Source organism: Sinocyclocheilus rhinocerous, unplaced genomic scaffold (genome assembly GCF_001515625.1).
Source record: "Sinocyclocheilus rhinocerous isolate Xijiao unplaced genomic scaffold, SAMN03320098_v1.1 scaffold314, whole genome shotgun sequence".
In the NCBI taxonomy this organism is placed as follows: domain Eukaryota; kingdom Metazoa; phylum Chordata; class Actinopteri; order Cypriniformes; family Cyprinidae; genus Sinocyclocheilus; species Sinocyclocheilus rhinocerous.
Genome location: NW_015630021.1, coordinates 802,350 through 823,431, shown reverse-complemented (window position 1 = coordinate 823,431; position 21,082 = coordinate 802,350). Strand labels below are relative to the sequence as shown.

Below are 21,082 nucleotides of genomic sequence, written 5' to 3'. Positions count from 1 at the left end.
TGGATGTGCTTGAAAATATCATAAATACTTGAGAGCTGAATATTGTATACTATGAGCATATTTTAAAAATATCTTCAAAACTATTGCGCACAATATGAATTTGTAATCTTTCAAGAAATGTTACATACTAATCACACAATTGAAGACATAGTTTGAAGTCTATAAATATTACAGTCTTCTCGTCCTATTTTTTTCCACTCTTATCCAAAATGTGTTTATTTAATGCTAAAGCTGTCTCCGTGTGTCATTAAGTGTATTGTTTAACATTCTGTTGATCATTACTGATGAAAAGGCTGTATCAGAGATGGCTCTGGCCGATTTGGTCCTCCCTGTGCTGCCCTCATCATGTTTCATGGAGGACGGGGAGTTCCCTCGCCTGCTCAAACCCTCACTGTGCCCCTTTCCAAATGAACAGGTGATCAGAGTCTTAGTTTGTTGCCAGGGGCGACAGGATTGGCCACTATTAAACAAACCAGCCCCGCTAATTAAGGGCCAGATGGGTTTAGTTTGGCATCTACACTCTCTTTGTAACTCACAACCTCTCACACACATGCATAAACGCATGTATGTGTCCCAAGCACAGGCACGTCCACATAAACAGACACACATGGGGCTTAGTCAGGCAACTGGACTGCTGTGTTGCACCACATGAGAAAGTGTGAGAGATAGAGAGATGGATGTGTGCAAAGCCAGGAAAGAGAGATCGAGAGAGAGAACTTGCATGTGCCCTCTCTCCCTCAGTCCGTGCCACCCCAGGGTGGGAATGCTAAGACAGACAGGCGGTTTATTTTTGGGTCAGTGACAGTGTTTCAATGGCCGCAGATGCATCGCAAAGGAAGGCTCTGAGATACCAGCAGACCGTGGTCAGTCACTGTCTCTCTCCTGCTCTCTCTCTATCTCCCTCGCCCTTTCTTCTGCTCTTTCTGGTTACTCTTTAGACTAATGTGAATTGCTGTTCTTTTGTTGTTTGAAATCGTATGCTCTCAAAGATGTTGCACAATCTTTGCATGACGTATATATTTCTAGCTGTACGGACTGAGTCACTGTGTTGAGGGCTGAGCTGCAGAACTCGCGGGAAAGTTCAACAGGAGTTAGTCATTTTCCTCCTGTCTTTTTCTCTCCCTTTTACTCCATCTCTCCTTTATGTATAGGCTCCTGAAGAGGTCTGTACAACTAGTTTTGTTTATTTGGATAAGTTTGCAGTGCAATTTTTTTAAGACAAAAAGCCCAGTCCGTACTATGACTTTAAAAAGGAAGTGAATTAAAAATGAGTGATTCTTCTATTAGAAATGACTATGCAAAAAATAAATGTGTTCTTTCATAATCATTCTAGTTTTAAATTATAGATTATAATAATTTTATAAATATATATAAAGTCTTTTTAATCACTTTTTCTTCATTTCTGCTTTGAGCTTGACTTTTAAATGTTCTGCAAATCACAGAAAGTGTATTTTGCACTTTTTCTAACAACTTTAACAAAAAAAAAGTGGATAAAACCTATCCGTTTTTCAGGATACTTGCTAAAAAAAAATTAAACATATAGTACACATAGAAGACGTATCATTTTCTAAGAATTAAAATCAAAAGACTAACTGAAGAATCACCCAAATATACATTGTCACCCAAATTCCATACACTACTTCTCAAAATTTTGCGGTCTGTAAGATTTTTTTTTTTTTATGGTTTTTGACGGAAGTGTCTTATGCTCACCAAGGCTGCATTTATTTGATCAAAAATACAGTGAAATTTATTGTGAAATTATATTACAGTTTCAAAGAACTGTTTTCTAGTTTAATGTATTTTAAAATGTAATTTATTCCTGTGATGCAAAGCTGAATTTTCAGCATCATTCTTCATTCATTCTTCCAGTCTTCAGTGTCAATTGATCCTTCAAAAGTCATTGAAATATACTGATTAGATGTTGAAAAAACATTTCTTATTATTATCAATGTTGAAAACAGTTGTGCTGCTTGATATTTTTGTGGAAACCCTATAGATTGTTTCAAGATTTATTGAATATTTTTCAGAATTTATTTGAAATAGAAATCTTTTGAAACATTACGAATGGCTTTACTATCTCTTTTAATCAATGAAATGCATCCTTGCTAATAATTTCTTTAAAAAAAAACGTGCTGACCCCAAACTTTTGAATGGTAGTGTTAGTGGAAACTCAATCATAGATTATAAATGTCTTCCTTAATCTCAGCCTGTCATGGGAGACCGTCAGTGTGGTCCCTTGAGCTCCAGAGCATCTGGTGTGACTGATTGTCTGCTGTGATTGCTGGTTTGACTGAAGGGGAGATGAATGAGGTTGAGCGTTTGAGCATTTGAAATGGTGGTCATACATCTTGGTTAGTGTAATATAAAAAAAAATGAAGTATTGCTTTCTTATGCAATCAGTTGAGGTCATCTTTTGTGAGTCATGTCACTGTGATTTATTGAACAGCATGTAAGACTGATTGAATAAGCAATAGAAAACGTGTGTAAATGTTCAATCAATAAGCATACAGTATTTTGGGTTATGGGTCACCTACAGAATACTTCACTCTTACAGTGATTTACAGCAACAAAACAACTAAAAGTCATTCATTTTTGTTTGATCTCTTGATTTCTAGGAGTTCAGCTTTATGCAAATGAGCAGATATTCCATGCAGCAATAACAAATGGGATTGTAGAGTTTTATCAGTCATGTAGTTGGATAATAGAAATAGCTACTAGCAACCAACATGACAAATTGGCGACCTCAAGATGTTTATTAGCAATATTTATTGCAAACAGGGCTTTTAGCTTTAGCTGTTTTACTTTCCGGTGATTTAGTTATTTTAGAGTTTTTGTGATATTAGGGGTTGCATTTTTTGATAATTCACTTATGTTGTCAACCTGAATCTCAGATTTGTCTCATATACAGTGTTTTTTTTAGTAGTAAGTATTTATTAATATTTTGAATTAGCATTTATTTTTATATTTTCAGTTTTTCATTTTAGTTTAAGTTTTAGTAATTTCATTATGCGCTTTATAGTTTTTTATTCGATTTAGTTCGGTTTTAGTTTAGTAATTTTAGTACTTCACCTTAAACTTTTTTATTTCAGTTAGTTCCATTGCAGCATTTCTCATTTTTAAGTTTTTCATCTAATATTTAGTCAGATTTTATTTGATCTCAGCTTCATTTCAATTACCAAAAATAATTTTTAATAGTTGTAGTTTTAGTTAACACTAACAACTCTGTGCCATTCACATATGAGGTCATTCATTTTATTTATTTATTTATTTTATTATAATTTTTTTTTACTTCTACTTAATACGAAGTGTACATTTAGCAAAGTTACCGAACAAAAGCGCCTTGACAGAAAGGCCAAGCATATTGGGATATGTTGACAAGTGTGGTCATCCCAGCATGGGAAGAACATCTATTTTAGAAGACCTTCAACAGAATTACATATGACTTTACATAACATCACATGACAACACCATGACAATTGCCTCGATAGCCTTCCCATACTGCCATCAGCATGACCTAAAGCACAGCAGCATACCATCAAAACTCTTTCCAACGCACTTTAGTTTGAGCACATTAGCATTTTCTGATTGGAATTACTTATTTATAATTGTTTTCTTAGTATTTTTTCATTAAAATGACAACACCTTGGTTGTGCTCAACGTACTTGCATGTGTAAACTGCACATATTGCCTCAGTGCCACATTTGTTGTTAGCTGTCTAGTTAGCATGACAGTGTAGCCTGATTATAGGTTTCCAACTTTCCTTGGGAGTCCTTGAAAGACGGATGAACAAATTGGAAGACAGAAAGATCCACACAGAGGTGTGTGGGGAAGTGTGGCTGTGAACATTGGGTCACACGAAGCTATTATTAGCCTAGCGGCTAGTATTACAGGCCCTGGGTAGAAAGGGGGTAGTTCCAATCTATGGCTGACAGAGGGGGTCTGCGGGGGGTGTAGAAGACCGTAGGTGTAGAAGCAGACTGGGATGAGATGAGAAGAGAGGAGGGGGTGAAATATGGAGAAAGCGAGAGATTACATGTACTGTGGGAACGGGTGAAAGTAACTGGATAGACGCATGGAATGAAAGTGAGATGTGTTATGAGGAAGAGAGATACATGATAAACCTATCATCTACATGGGCCCATTCCAAAGGTGAAAGTGAGAAATTCAATAAAACTGGAAATAGTAACACATATAGACACACATTTAATGTTCTCTGAAAAATATTAGGCCTAAACCACAGAAAAATGGTTTTAAAGCAAGATACAATTTTAAAGCAAGAATTAATTTATAGCTGTGTATACAATAATAATTTATACTACGATTCAAAAGTTTGTGGTAAGTACTGCATTTATTTAATCACATATACAGTAATATTGTAATATTGTGTTTTTTAATATATATTATTTTAATATATTTTTTCTGTTTAAATATGGTGTACTCAATATTTTGTATTCAAGAAACATTTCTCATAGTTTTATTGTCAATGTTGAAAACAGCTCTGCTGCTTAATATTTTTGAGGAAACCACGATACGGGGATTCTTTGATGAATAAAAAAGACCAGCATTTATTTGAAATCGATTTTTTTCCCTGACACTTTTGACAGTTTGATGCAAAACAAATTGATGAGGTTAATTTATTTGTTTAATTTTCTTTTACATTTAATTTTATGTGTTATGTGTTGCCCACATAACATTTACAAAATAATACAATAATAGTGGCTCATTAGAACTGCTAAAATTTGGGCCAGAAAACTTTACATTTTCAGTTTATTTAGGCTTATCAAGCACGAAAATCTCCTTTATCGAATTTTTAAAAAAACATATTTGATCATGTTAGTCTCAAGTTAGTCAAGTTTTGAGCACTTTGCATCTCCTGCATCTACAGTAATTTTCATTGTTAACTTCATTACATTTCTAAAATGAGATTCATTTATCAGCAGTATAATATTTAGCATGTGGAAAGACGTGGATTTGCTGCTGTCAGCAAATAAACTGTTCTGTTGCATTAAAATTACTATGTACGAGACATCACATTTGTGGCTGTGTACCAGCCGCAACATTTCTTGTTTCATACTCTTAACCGTAGGTTAAATGCTTGTAAATAAATTAGTCAGAGTCATGGCACTAGGGTTACGCTCGCAGACACACAGGCTCGGCCTACATCATGTCCCGATCCCATTTACTGTCCCTGTCATTAGGAATTGTGACAAATTGTTTGTAGAGTATTTCATGAGATTTGCAGGTTTAAATTGTCATATATCAGTCTCATTTAATAGATTTAAGTAAGAAAAGCTTTTTGTTTGAGGTCAAACTACATGTGTGTGTGTGTGTGTGTGTGTGTGTGTGTTTGTGTTAGAGAAAGTAGTGGGAATGAAGACACTAGGAATGTATTTTCCAGATGTCTGGGTCTTATCCGGACAGTTATAAATCTAAATGTAGACTACTGCTCTTCCGCTGGTGGTCTTACTCAAAGCATGTCGAGAAGATTTTCCTCTATTTTTGGACTCCCTCTCCTCTGTCACCTCTCGGGTGTGTCATGTTGTTTTTGAAAATGAGGGCGATGTTTTACTTTTTTTTCGAAGAAGTGTCTATGACAATTTATTATGTGATCACACCAGTGAAGAATATTAAAAGTGATATCAAAAGCACTTTTTTTGAATATTCGGTCAAACAAATTTACTAAGATGCCTTGTATTTTAACATTATTCATCTGAAGAACTACTGACAAAAGAAAACAAAGACTTCTTGAATGTTAATGAATAATAAAATCAAATGCACACATATATATATTAATATATATTTATTATATATTTGAAATATAATGACTTCAAACAAAATGTCTAATAATAAGAAGCTTGTAAGCTTGTAGGCTCAAACCTTGCAAGGTGCAGTTTATGAGATACCACTATAATGGACTTTCAGTTGCTTCAGACAAATGTGTCAGCTATTTATCTACTGATCTCTTGGGTAACAAAACCTGTGATTTTCTTCTGTGATCAGCTATATGGAGAGTACAGGGAGCACCCTGGTGGGTCCCAGCGGAGAGAGGCCTCTCGCCTTCTGATGGAGAGACAGAGGAAAAAACATGGACATCACCACCATCACAGTCACCATGGGCGCAGTCACAGCCGAAGTCGCCACCATCTGGAGCTGGACATAGGCAGCATTCATGACAGACAGGAGGAGGAGCAGGGCCACACATCCTCGTTCAAGAAACGCCGATCCTACTCCAAGTGCAGAGGTCAATAATAATAAGCCTTGCAAAAGCCGATACAAACTATGTGTGAGGTTTGAAATCTGATAGGGATTGCAATGTTTTCCCAGACTGTGTGGCTCGAGTACAGAAGTTCCTCATCTCTAAATTGGGAGAAGACTGGATCTTTTTGGTGTTGTTGGGTATTACCATGGCATTAGTTAGCTGGACCATGGATTATGCTAGTGCCAAGAGTCTGCAAGGTACTACGCTACCCAGAATTCCTTATGTGCAGTACAGTTTCAGAGGTTTTCAAACAGGAGTAGTTCTAACACTTGCAAAAAATATTTTAATATATTTAGCAAAATATATTCTAATTTACCTAGCAAAAAAATTAGAACACAATATTTTTTACATTAGTGCTGGGTGGTTTGACCAAAAATCTGTATCACAATCTTTTTTTAGGATTGTGGCAGATTCACGGTTTATCACGGTTTCCCTGACTGTGCCTTTTATATGAATCAGAATGCATGAAACAGTTGCAGAACCACTCAATCACTATCCAAACAAAGATGTTGCATGAGCAGTTTTTGATTTAAATTAGATTGTATAATTTTACAATTTAAAGGGTACCTCAGAAGGAGATTTTCAATGAGATTGAAAACCCCTGTTTTATTTTGGCAACTGTTATTTCTCATATTCTTTTACCACCTTTCCATGTTTTTCCCAATTTTCATTTCTAAAACTTTTGCCTTATTTGCTGTCTTCCCCTTTCTCTACCTCGTGTGCTCCATCACTTCTGTCCTTCTCCGTGTCTCTCAGCATATAAGTGGTTTTATGGGGAGTTGAGGGGAAATATCCCACTGCAGTACCTGATCTGGGTCTTCTATCCCATGGTGCTCATCCTGTTTGCCTCCCTGTTCTGCCACCTGGTTGCTCCTCAGGCCATTGGTGTGTAACTTCACTGTTTAGATTTTTTTTACTTCTATACTTTATATTATTTGGCACAACTCACAATGGCTGTGTTTGAAATTCATACTCGGTTCTTTACTGATATTAGGTGCTTGGTGTAATTTTGGGACCTTCCCTGTCTATATAACCTCAGTTTTTTAATCTGATGTCTACATACTCTGTGTCTGTCACTTAAAAGTACACATTCTGTATTCTGTGCCACTTTCAGTTAATATACCAGCCACATAAATGTTTTCTTCAACTACTGTAACACTGTTTACTACTCAACAATGCCACCTGCTGGTTAATACGCTGCAGTCATTTTAACAACACCATTCAGACCATTTATTCCCAACCTGTGGTACTTGTGCAGGTTTACTTTCATTTTATAAAACTGAAACTTTATAAATATTTGGGTTGTCAGGAGGTTAGGGTTAGTTAATCAGTTTCTTCAGTTCCCTTTTTTTCTATACTTTATTTGTACATTTCTCCACTGATAACAATGTTTTCCAAAATTCCAAAATTAAAGTCTACATTCTTACTATTTGACTATATAGAGAAAAAGGGGGTCAAAACAAAACTGAGGGCTTAAACGCAACAAATGTAATTTAAAAGCCAAAACCAAACTTTCATGAAAAGCCCAGTATATTATAGGCTACATGAAAAGCAATGACTCAGATTACAGTATAATCGGTTTCAGCTGTCTTGTCTGTGTAGTGTAAACTATCCTTATCCATTATCACATTTATCTGTCTACAGACTTTTCACATTGATTTTTCATGATTCATTCCTTCTTTTTTCCAAGCCATGTGATTGTTTTGTCTTTTTTCTTTCCTCTTCTGACTCTTATTTTCCCTCAGGCTCTGGTATTCCAGAGCTGAAAACCATACTCAGAGGTGTTGTGCTGAAGGAGTATTTGACACTCAAGGCATTTATTGCAAAGGTGGTGGGACTCACTGCTGGTCTGGGCAGCGGTATGCCGGTTGGCAAAGAGGTGAGACACATTTGATTTTGCACTCTCATATAACATGTATCATGTAACAATAATTTTATATTATACAAAATGCACTGTGATTTGGTGGGTACGAGTGCCAGTAGAGTCACCTAAACTAATTTAGCTTTTAGTTTTAATTACTTTTTCTTATTTGTAAGTCGCTTTGGATAAAAGCGTCTGCTAAATGACTAAAAGTAAAAGTAAACTGGCCTTAGCCCCATCTGATGCTTACCTTTAAACTGTGCTATTTTTATGCATTAGGGTCCCTTTGTTCACATAGCCAGTATCTGTGCAGCTGTGCTCAGCAAGTTTATGTCTTTCTTCTCTGGAGTCTATCAGGTAAGCAGAAGTGCATGTAGATCCTGCAATGCATCTCCATTCATAAAATGCTGAATGCTCGTTTATCATCCAGGGACAGGACAGCTTTTTTTTATTATACATTATTTTTGAGGACAGCACTGATATATCATCCAGGGCATTTTTATTACCAAAAAGTATTTCCCATCTTTCCCCACCTGTACCCTCAACTGTGTCTGCTTCACTCTTTTTGTCTCTGTGTCAGTAGAGCCCATATTGTTATACAGACATCCTCACAGTGGGCTGTGCTGTGGGGGTTGGATGCTGTTTTGGAACCCCTCTTGGAGGTAACGTGTGTGCAAAAATGGCATTTTCCTTGTCATTTCAGATTATTCTTGATAAATGGTATTGTCAAACATTGTTTTAGTTATAAATCTGACAAAAATGTAGCAAGGTTAAACAATTGGTGTAAAAAAAAAAAGTAAGATGTACAGTACCGTTCAAAAGTTTGGGGTTAGGTTTTTTTTTTCCTGGAAGAATGCATTAAAATTGTATTCAAATCAACAGTAAAAAAAAGTTTACATTTTTATAAAAAGATTTCTATTTCAGATATTTTTTTATTCTGAATCTTAATCATTATTTATGATTGTTTGCCTGTAAAGTCATTGTCAATTTTGTTTTAGGTATAAATCTGACAAAATGTAGCCAGGTTTACTTAAAACAAGAATAAACAATTGTATAAAAAGTAAAAAACTAAATAATAATAATAATAATAATATATACACTACAATTCCAAATTTTGGGGTCAGATTTTTATTTTTTGGATAGAAATTAATAATTTTATTCCACATTCCAAAGTATATTAAAATATAAAACAGTTCATTTAAATTGTTAAAATATTTCACAGCTTACAAGTATACTTCAAGTCTTCATATTCTGTCATCATATTTGTGGTCCTTGGCTTCAGAAAGTATGAAAATCCCTGCTGTACATGACAGAACCCCCTTCTAAATGTTTCTTTTGTTTATCCAGGTGTTTTGTTCAGCATTGAAGTTACATCAACCTATTTTGCTGTGAGAAACTACTGGAGGGGTTACTTTGCTGCCACATTCAGTGCTTTTATTTTCAGAGTGCTGTCTGTGTTTAATAAGGATGCAGGTGAGATACTAAATCATATTCCTGAGTGAAGGTCTTGGAAGCCTTGAGATGTCAGCTGACTTTTCTCTTCCATATCTGTTGTTTCAGTCACCATCACTGCTCTCTTCCGAACCAACTTCCGCATGGATTTTCCTTTCGACCTGCAGGAGCTCCCGGCGTTCGCCATTATTGGGTGAGAGCGCGGGGGCGAGAGCGTGCCGTTCGTGGTGAGGGCACAATCCTGAAGCTGTGTGTGTGCCATACTGTAACCCTTGACACACTCGCAGACCTGAGCACACAGCACTTTAACTTAACCAAAGTGACCAGATGTTGGCATTATATTTGATTTGTTGGAACGTCATGTTTCACGAACACATTTTGATGAAGTTATTCTATTATACTCTATTATGTTCCATAATAATTGTGCTCACATTGATCAGAAACAATTCAGCAGAGAGCACAGCAATCTTCTTGTCTTCTTATTCTAAAACTGAGAGGGCCACAGTGAAAACATGAATGTAATTTTTGTATTTGGATCACTGGAATAATGAGATTTGTTCTTTGTTTTTTCCCCCCACAGCATTTCTTGTGGGTTCCTGGGAGCTTTCTTCGTTTACCTGAACCGCCAAGTTGTCCTGTTCATGAGAAGACCTAACATTCTCACACGATTCCTTACAAAACAGTAAGAGAAATTAACACAGCTAATGACAACAGACAACATGAGCTTTAATATTATCTTTAGCATTATTATAGGAGTATGTAGTACTCGCTTGAGAGTTATTTTGCTGTGATCTTTAAAATTAGTATGCAGAAAAAAATGTACAAAATATGTGTCACATTTTCTTTCTCAGCCGGCTGATTTTCCCTGCTGTTGTGACCTTAGTCATTACGACACTGACATTCCCTCCAGGCTTTGGGCAGTTCATGGCTGGAGAGGTCAGATTAGAAATATTTGTTAACAATTAATACTACAGTTTTGTTCATTTTTATAACAAAAAATGATATCAGCTTTCAAGGATCATCCACTAATGCAGCGGTTCTCAACCAAGGGTCCAGGTGCTACTAGGGACCTCAGCAAACCCCAAAATGCTTTCAAATAAGTCAAAACAAGCATGAAAATAAGCTAAAACTACTAGAAATTGAGATATTTCTCAATTATTATATTTTTTAATTTCTCAGTATATATTGAGATATTAATTTTTCTCTCCGAATTCTCATGATCTTGGAAAACAATGAATGGAAGACTATATACGGTATCTGTATGTATGGAAAACTATGTTTGTGAATATGTGAGGAAGTCTTATTTGAAAAGTATGATTTCTAAACCTGAAGAAAAGTCATGGAATTTAATCAAATCTTAAAATTCCTTGGTAATTTTTATAAAGAATACACATTTTTCTAGTTAAGCCAAGTTCTAATATTTTATCTGGTATAAATTGTGAGTAAAAATATTTTTTAAAACACTTATCCAGTAAATCTGGAGCAAATGGGAACCCTGAAGAACATTCAGCTTTTGCAATCTTGAAATTTAATGTACAAAGTGTCCACTGATTAAAAGTTAAAAAAAAACTAAACGTTGTCATTACAGCAGCTATTTTTGCAGAGAATGGTGGGAATTGGAGTCACAAAGGTTGAGAACCACTGCTTTAATGTTTATGGTCTGTCTTTCATTCAAACAGTCTTGGAATGATGTTTGGTTGAATTGGGTCTGAAATGTGAATTTGACTGTATTATTCCGCAGCTGATGCCCAGGGAGTGCATCAACTCTCTGTTTGATAACTTCACTTGGACTAAAATATGGGGTTCCTCCCTCCCTCCTGGTCTCGGTCGCTCTGCTGTGTGGTTTCACCCTGATGTCAGCATCTTTGTCATTCTTATTCTCTTCTTTATCATGAAGGTTGGTCCATTCCAATCTCTTGTTCACATTGTCCTCCATCAATTAAGTAATTTTCACATTAAAACACTAAGAAAGTACAATGCACTGACATTGGCTTTAGTTATCAAGTCATATTTGTCTAGATGGCTTCAATAAAACCTGCTTTTAATCGGGACGGTTCCACAGTTATTATCTTTTTCCATCTGTCATGTTTGAAGCTGCTTGAAGCAGTGATTTTTCTCTTGAGTTAGGCTCGTACATGTTGTGCTGACAGCGGTCTTTGAGATTTTAGAATTAAGGCAATCGTGTGAAAACATTATTATTCATCGCACAGTTCTGGATGTCTGCAGTTTCCACCACGATGCCCATCCCGTCTGGAGCTTTCATGCCTGTCTTTGTATTGGGTAGGTCACCGGTTTTATTCATTTATTAGTGGCTGCCATTTACAGATGTTTTCTGATTTATTTAAAGATCTCTTTAACATACAGTGGGATCCAAAAGAAACTGGGGGGAAAATAATTATTGATTGAAGATTTTGAACAAAAAATGTTTTCAAAGGAATGAGCGTTGTGACAAAAAAAATAATATAAATGTAAAAATGTATGATTCTGCACAATTTTAGGACACTAATCAAATAAGTACTTTTTGGTAGATTTTCACTCACATTAATATGCTTATAAACTGTAATGAAATAATTTTTTAATTTATTGTAATTGCAAAAAAGTAATAATTTTCACTAGTAGTCTCAGACTTTTGGATCTCACTCTAAATATGTAAATTCACTTATTAGATTTACAGAAATTAGCCAGGCGCATAAAATTTATTTTATTTTACAATAACTTTCACTTGTGGTCTCAAGACTTTTGGATCTCATTATAAAAATGTAAATTCACTTATTAAACTTATAGAAATTAGCCAGGTACATAGGATTTATTTGACTTTATGAAAAACATTTGTATATCCACTGCAATACCTCACAGGTGCCGCATTCGGTCGTTTAGTGGGTGAGATCATGGCTACTCTCTTTCCTCACGGTATCCTGTTTGATGGAATACTGTACCGCATCATCCCTGGAGGGTACGCTGTCATTGGTCAGTCATCCTTTCCTCCTCTTCCGATCCACCACTCTTACCTAATGTGTGCTCATACTGTGCTTATGATGTCACTTCCTGTTCCTATCCTTTCTTCTCTTAATCTCTGATCTTCCGCTGCATGTGTCCATACTCTCTCCGTTCATTATGTCACTCCTGTCATGACTCTGTCTTATAGCACTCCATCCTTCTGTCCTGTTACTCTATTGGTCTATCCCTTTCTCTTAAGGTGCGGCGGCGCTGACAGGGGCCGTCACTCATACTGTTTCCACGGCGGTGATCTGCTTCGAGCTGACCGGTCAGATCTCTCACATCCTTCCCATGATGGTCGCCGTCATCCTGGCCAACATGGTAGCGCAGGGTCTGCAGCCATCGCTGTACGACTCCATCATCCAGGTCAAGAAGCTGCCCTATCTCCCCGAGCTGGGCTTCGGCCACATAAGGTGTGCAGACATTGCAAACGCCATCGCCGTGGCTCCACGTATGTGACAAAACTGCTTGGCTCACAGCGCAGCCCGGTTCCCGCACCCTTGCATGCTGACAGCACCTCAAAATCCTTGTGATTCATTAGCAGCGGGAGCTATTAGTAAGTACACTTGTCAACGAGCGGTGGCAACATGAAGCTTTGGCACCCTTCCAGCTAACACTGAGCCTCTCTACACACATTAGATTTGGGCTATTCATTACCTCTTTATCAAGGATGCACTCTGCGTCTTAATCTACCCTTTTGTGGTGTGAAGTAGTGGTTCAAGAGTTGACATTGGACATCAAGTGGTGACCAAACACATTACCAAAATTGTACAGAAGCAATCGAAAATGTCCTTAAAGACCCCGTGCCAAGTTTTTAACATTCTTTACATGTCTTCCAGGGTTTTTTCAATCTGCTTAAAGACAAACCATGTGGATATTCTTCAGTCAACATCATTGCTGAGCATTTTCTCCTTAAAAATGCAGTGTACCAAAGACCAAAATGTGGTTTGAAACAGCCCATTTCCTATGGTCACAAAACATGTAACCAATCCCATGAACTTGCGGGTGGAGCTTTTCATATTATTAACTGTCTGAGATGGTGAACAGAAGAACCATGGTTTGTGTAACATTAGCAAAATTAGCTGTTTGATCATGTAGCGAAGCCAAAAGCTAATGATATCAGTTACTGTTATATGTCTGACATTGCAGAGAGCAATAGAGCAATACATAAAATGCATTACCATTCTGATACATGGACTTGTAGACAACCCTGAATTCACTCTTCCTCTTCTTCGTCTGAATCAGTTTCTGGTTCAAACATTAATCCAATATTGCCACTTGTCATTGTGTAGCGTTACTACTAGCGTTACTGCTACTTCAGTAAACCGAGTGAAAGTGGAGCAGGTATAATTGAGTGGAGGCGGGGACTGATTTGCATATTCATTGGTCTGTGTATACTAAATGAGGTAAGGGTGTAGAGTTATATATAAGCCATTTTAAGGCATGAAGAAATTTTGTTCATGGGAAAAAACATTTAAACGTCAAAGTTGAGTTTTAAGCGATAAAATGAGGGACTTAAAAATCAAACACTGAAACTCTAATATTGCAATGAACTGTGTAATGAATATTAGCAATGAACTATGTAAGCAACATGTTAAATTAATAATGTGACATGAAAGGCATGAAATTCAGATTGAATAGGAATATGTAACTGGGAATCAATATAAAAATGTTGTCCAATACCAATAAACTGATATTTAAAGGGCTGATATTTAAATTCTTTACTATTTTGTATAAATAAATTAAAAGAAAAATATCACTTTAAATGCCAAAAGTGAATTTAGACATCAATATAACTTTATAATATACAGTTACAGGGTTATTATAGTTAATTAAAACTAAAAACATAAAAATGGTATTACTTAAATTTTTACTTAAAATAAAATATAAAAAACTTCAACTTATTTCATTTCAGCTAATTTCCAAGGTCTTTTAATTTATCTCGATGTACTAAAAAACTAAAACTGAAATAAAAAATGTATAAAAACTATATAGACATATTTAAAAACAACAAAAAAATAATTTAAAAAATGACAAAAACATACAACAAAACTAAAATTAGCATGCACGCAGGAAATATAAAAATAAAATCCAATTCAAAATATTAACAAAAACTATAATAGTATCTCAGTGATACTAAAATAACACTTGTAAAATATGAAAAATATATGTTCACTTTTTTTAGGTTTGCTAATGATTATTACTGGGCCTAATATGGTATGTGTCATTATGTTATGACATATTATTAAAGCAGCCAATAAGTTTGGTTCCTATTTCTTTTGGCACATTTGATCATTTTCTGCTTCCTTTTAAAGCCTATATATTTTGCTGTTCTAACTATGCACTTTTATATGGTCCGTGCATTTTATTTTTTGGATTAAGAATTGAATTTTCCTTGTCAGAACAGACCTGAGACCACCAGTCTAGAGTTATTAAGCTTTTAAACGGTTTCAACCAGCCTTAAGCTTGTGGCCTTACTTCAGATTCTCTGTTTTCTTGCAGCCAGTATAACATCTTCGTGGAGGACATCATGGTGAGGAAAGTCAAGTTTTTATCTTCCCACTCTACATACAGAGAAGGACTGCATTTGCTGGACTCGACCTCTTTAAAAACCTTCCCGCTGGTCGACTCAAAAGGTAATGTCACACAGGCTGTCTAGACAATTCCCTGCATCTAATTAAACTTCTCATTATGACATTTTTCTAGCTGCATGCAGTCTACCAAGGTGAGCTACTGTATGTACTTTTATATTGTTTCACTCAAACAATCTAAAGCACTGTTTAAAAACCTAGCAAGCTATCAACCTCATATTGATAGCTTAGCAACATAAAGTTGCTTCTTTGTAGAATTTCAAATCAGTCACATCCTGTATAAGGCCTATCTCGACAGTATAGATTTTGGAACAGAGCCTTAGTGTCAGAAAACATTTTAATACTTATATGTAACTGGCTTCTGAACTCACTTCACCTTCAACAGAATCTATGATTCTATTGGGCAGTATTGAGAGGTCTGAGCTTCTCGCCCTCTGTGATTGGTGGCTGTCAGCAGAGAGGCGGATCCTAACACAAGGACAGAGCTCACAAGGTCAAGTGCCTTGTGCCAAAATCAGCTGGGAATCTTTTGCCTTTGTTGATGAGGAGGAAGAGGAGAATGAAGATGATAAGGTATCTATCTATCTATCTATCTATCTATCTTGAATGCCTTTTCTGAAGCTGCTGTGCTCATAAAATATAAAATGTAATAAATAATAATGAAAACATAATATCGAGTTTATATATCGAGACTTAATTTTTCATGAAGATTCAAAATTACTATTTGTATTTGTTCTCTGTGAATGTTTAGACGATACCAGATAAAGAGGAAAGAAACGGTCCTGTGCCTCCATCCAAACCTTCAGAACCATCCACCAATCACACATCTCCCGGTGAGAAACTCACCAGCAAACATAACCAAGCCATCCTCTTTAAAAACCTTAATAAACCTCGGGCAAGCACTTCTTTTGAACAAGCATCTTGAGGCGTCATAAGTGATACTCATCCTCTAATCTGCCCTCCGACTTTTTCGTTTTTCTCCTTCTCTCTATCCTTCTCTTCTTGCCTAGATAAGGGTCCTTCCCAGTCTTTCGGGAGAATTTTACGTAACTACTTTTCATCCTCTTCAGAACGACACACAGAAGGTCAGCCACAGGTACATTGTTTGTGTCTATAAGTCCCTTGTGAAAACCTGTGTGTGTCTGTTCCATCAAGTGAATTTGAGTGCACTAAATGAATTACTCTCAGCATGTATGAAATTTTAATGTAAGGTCGATAAAATGAGAAGTGCGAATATATTGCTAATGGTCTGCATTAATATTCATCAGTGTTTTTCAAGAACATGTGCGGTTAAAGGAAAGTGAACGGTCTTCCGTAGAATGTGTCAATATGAAAATACTCTAAAATGTTAATGAGTTTGAATGCTTGGTACAAATGCACCATGTCATGTATAATTGAATTTCCTTGCCATTTTTCACCCTAGGAGCCTTATCCTCCACCTTTAACTGACACAATGACACCAGAACAGGTATTACCAATACTATAAAAAATAAAATTCCAATTAGACATTAAAGGGTTAGTTCACCCAAAAATGAAAATTAGCCCACAAATTACTCACCCTCAAGTCATCCTAGGTGTATATGACTTTCTTCTTTCAGACGAATCCAGTCGGAGTTATATTAAAAATTGTCTTTGATCTTTCAAGCTGTTTCATGGCACTCAGCGGGTGTTGCATGCATCAGTCCAAAAGCACTTAATTAAAATGCACCCATCCATTAAAAAAAAGTGTCTCACACGGCTCCGGGGGGTGAACAAAGGCCTCCTGTAGCGAATCGATTCGTTTTTGTAAGAAAAATAACCATATTTAAAATGTAATAATCAATTTAATCTAGCTTGCGCTCACTGCTGTAAACAGAAGCAGTTCCGGGGGAATGACGTATGAGGTCAGCTTTGCGCACGCGCCGCTCAGAAGTGACGAACGTGTAAACGCAGCGGAGAGATCAAAACAAAACACCGGTCACTAATTAGAAGTACAAAACGAGGAGAAGAATGTCGGAGGATTTCGATATAAGCCCATTGATTCGCTACAGAAGGCCTTTGTTCATCCCCCGGAGTCGTGTGAGACACTTTTTTCTTTATGGATGGGCACATTTTATTTCACTTCTTTTGGACTGATGCACGCTGAGTGCCATGAAACAGCTTGAAAGATCAAAGACAATTTTTAATATAACTCCGACTGGATTCGTCTGAAAGAAGAAAGTCATATACACCTAGGATGACTTGAGGGTGAGTAATTTATGGGCTAATTTTCATTTTTGGGTGAAATAACCCTTTAAAGCATGGAAATTGTATTAATGTAGATTCTGGATATTGTTAGTTGTTTTAATTCCTGTGTAGTTTATAAATGCAGAAGAGTTGCTAAAATAAAAAAGGCATATTAGAGTCAAAGCCTTACCTGGTTTTGATTGGGTCACATAGATCAAAGCCTGGGAGGAGACAGAGATGGACAAACCTCTGGAAATCGATCAGATCAGAATAGACCCCTCCCCCTTCCAGCTGGTGGAGAGAACGTCACTACATAAGGTGAGAGACATGCCATGCCATGTCAAGTTATGTTTATTTATGTAGTGCTTTATACAATAAAGATTGTACAGCTTCACAGTAATAAACTGGAAAATAACAGTATTAATGTTGCAAAGTGCATCAATTATGAAACAGTCAATTTCATCTGTAAAGCAGTACTACAGAAGACAATAGTGTCATTATTCAGCTCAAGTCAGTTCAGTGTTGATTCAGTTCAGTTTAAGTGTCAATTATGAGACGCGTACAATTCACCTATAATCAGCTCTAGAGAAGGCAATAGTGATGAATGCATGATATATCTATACCATATTAGATTTTTTTAATTTATCAGTATCCGCTAATATTGGGATTAGATTACATTGTTAAATGTAATCTAGCAAATCTCAAAAAGAATATCAATTTTTATACTGTACATTATGTTGTGATGCCTAAATTCACTTGTAGATTTAAACCTATTAATTTCAGTTTTAGCATTTTAATTTAACAAAATAGTGTAGATTTTAATATATAATATATTCAATTAACATTAAATTGCCTTCATATAATTAATAATTATTAATTAAATAATATATTTAAATCATTATCGGCTAATTGTATCAGTCAAAATTTTAATGATGCATTCCTATTTATAAGTGTAAATCAGTAATTCATAAACTTTTTGTCAGCCAAACCACGTTAACCTAAAATATTTAGCTAGATAATTCCGCACACAGCTGCAATTCCAGGTTTTCAAACAGAGATGGCGACAAAGAGGCAAAACTTACGGACTGCAGCTTTAAGTTAATATTTCAATAATTCAACACTTTTGCATGTTCACAGTTCATTGATGTCTGTTAATAGTCACATGGCACACAGGTAAACAAAATATTTCAAAATATTATATAAAATAACATTTTTTAGTAAGTGTTTTATTTTGATTAGTTTTTTTTATAGTACAGTTATTTATTTATTTTAATGTTACATGTATTAATTATTAGCTTTTCATTTACTCACAAACTTCAGTTTGGAAAACACTGGTGTAAATGAACAAATCTTTTTTGTTTAAGCATAGTTATTTAAAATAATTTAGAATATCTTGATGATTTTTTTGAAGGTCTGTAAAAACACCTTTTTTTCCCCCAGACTCATACCTTGTTCTCTCTACTGGGCCTCAGTCATGCCTATGTAACCAATACTGGAAAACTAGTGGGAGTTGTGGCACTGAAAGAGGTAGCCCATCTCCATCCATCCATGCATTGTTGCTGCTAGTAAATTCTCCTTTTTTAGATTGTTTAACCCTTCTTTCTTCTTCTGCATCAGCTCCAAAAAGCCATTGAGGGCTCCACGCGCAGTGGCGTGCGCTTGCGCCCCCCTTTGGCCAGTTTCCGTGACACAATTCGTAAAGCTTCGAAGCCACCTCCGGCCTCCTCCCCTCCATCCTCGCCCGGCTCCACCACAGCTCCTTCCTCGCCTCTCTCTGTACCCGTGGTCCCTCATGCTCATTCCCCCAGCCCAGCGGCCCCAGTGAAGGAGGAGATGGAAGTGTGGATTGAGGGCGTGAAGCGGGAAGTGATTGTAGGGAACAACAGTAGCTCGACAACAGGAAGCAGTAGCGGGACAGGAAGTAGTGACAGTGAGAAAGGAAGTCCCGATAGCAGCCCAAACCTGCCGCCCTCTTCTCCTCCACCCCCCATCCCTCTCTCCACCCTGCAGCCCGTCCCGGAGAACAAGGAAGGTGAAGAAAATGAGGACGAGGAGCCCCTTTAGAACAAGTAAAGTTTGTTTTTCTTTTTGAGGTGTGATCAGTGTACTTTTTTCACATTTATTTTTATATAACAATTTCATGTTTTGTTTTTTTTATTCATGTGCTCATTTCAAAGGTTTCAAAATGTCTGTTCTTTTCCTGAGTCACATTTGTTCTCCTCCTCTCTCATCTGCTTCCTTTTCCTCTATTCTCTTCCTTATTCTCTTCCTCCCCCTCCCTCTTTTTACATTTCTGTAAATAATTTTCTTTTCCTTTTTTTCCTCTTCTTCTTTCTTCTACTTAAGAAAAAAAGAAAATTTACAGAATTTTTTAAAGAAGAAGAAAAGTAAGAAGAGAGAGTTCTGCTCTTCTTCTTCCTCTAGAATTTTCTGTAAATTTTCTTGTCCTCTTCTTTTTCCTCTAGATTTTTTTCTACTTAGACTTCACCTGTTTATTTCTCTTTCCACTAAAAATTTCTGTAAATAAATTTATTCTCTTCCACTACCACTTGCTCTTCCTCTTCCTCTTCCTCCTTTTTTCATTTTCTTCTAAAAAAAACTGTAAATAAATATAAGCTGCCCCAGTAGAAATATGTATCATGTATCATAAGACTTATTATTGAGATTATGGTCAAATAGGTGCTCGATTTCTTTTTTTTCTCCCCAATAACACTTCAAATATATTTTTCAGTGTGTTCCCTTGACGTTCAGTAGTGTAATGTAACACTGACCCTGTGGCTGCACTTCTTTTCAGTGGGATTTTTTTTTTAAATGGATGGGGAATCTTCAAACATTAACTGATTATATAAAAAATGATTTTATTGGAGCACCAAAACATGAACACTATCATTAGTGACATAAATGCTGCTGATAATGTTGAACCAGGTTTACATTCGGCAGACATGATTTCAGACCTCAAAAAAGCACTTGTCTTCATGCACCTAAATCATTTCATATGAACACTTTATTAAAGGGCGTGGACCCTTTTATGTTATAAAATGTCAAAAATCGATTTCCAACAAATATTTACACTGCATTGTGAAGTAGTGGCCAGCAGGTGGCACATTGTGGACCTTTTCAGAATCTGAACTTTCTTTTCACCTGGAACATATTTTTTTTGTGATCTTTTCCAGTTATACATTTTTAAGCAATTTAAAATTCAGGATGTGCACACTGTCCTTTCTTAATGCAATTCTTCATGTCCTGCCATCATCTATCCATCTTTTTTTCTGAAAACTCTCTCTCAGGTGTCTCTCATGTCTTTAAACCGAGGACTCTGCTGTTTATGAACAATCTATGGTTCATGTGATCTGCTGTCGTCTTTTAAATGTTACAGTTAATTTAATGGGATTTTTATATCTGTTCAGTCTGTGAGCAATAACTTTATTGGCTTCCATGTTTGTTTGTTTTTGTCATATTTATTAATTAATTTATTCATTCATCTCTTTCCTTCTTGGTGTGATGAGATATCAACAGAAAATGTTTGATTCATAACGAAGTTTTGAAACGTTACTGTTGGTTTTGTGAATTGTTTTGAATAATGAGAAGGAGATTTATATATCTAAAAGCATTCAATCTTGATCATATCTTCCAGGAATTAATAACAATTCAATAAACAGTGATAAATTTGAATTAAAAAAGCTTTTATGGCTCATACTTTCTTAGATTAGTCAGATG

At 36.0% G+C, this 21,082-nt stretch overlaps 1 protein-coding gene across 1 annotated transcript; it reads left to right on the top strand.

Annotated features, from left to right (window-relative positions):
• Positions 1-743: 743 nt before the first annotated feature.
• On the top strand, positions 744-19,487 carry LOC107739617 (chloride channel protein 1-like). Its single transcript, XM_016551779.1, has 23 exons — positions 744-863; positions 6,001-6,241; positions 6,325-6,456; positions 7,016-7,144; positions 8,005-8,138; positions 8,400-8,477; positions 8,704-8,782; positions 9,468-9,593; positions 9,681-9,765; positions 10,153-10,254; positions 10,424-10,508; positions 11,314-11,469; positions 11,783-11,852; positions 12,429-12,539; positions 12,769-12,982; positions 15,072-15,205; positions 15,546-15,733; positions 15,912-15,993; positions 16,171-16,256; positions 16,584-16,628; positions 17,579-17,683; positions 18,806-18,892; positions 18,983-19,487. The coding sequence occupies exons 1-23, from the start codon at positions 813-815 to the stop codon at positions 19,427-19,429; spliced, it is 2,967 nt and encodes a 988-aa protein (XP_016407265.1). The 5' UTR covers positions 744-812; the 3' UTR covers positions 19,430-19,487.
• Positions 19,488-21,082: the final 1,595 nt, after the last annotated feature.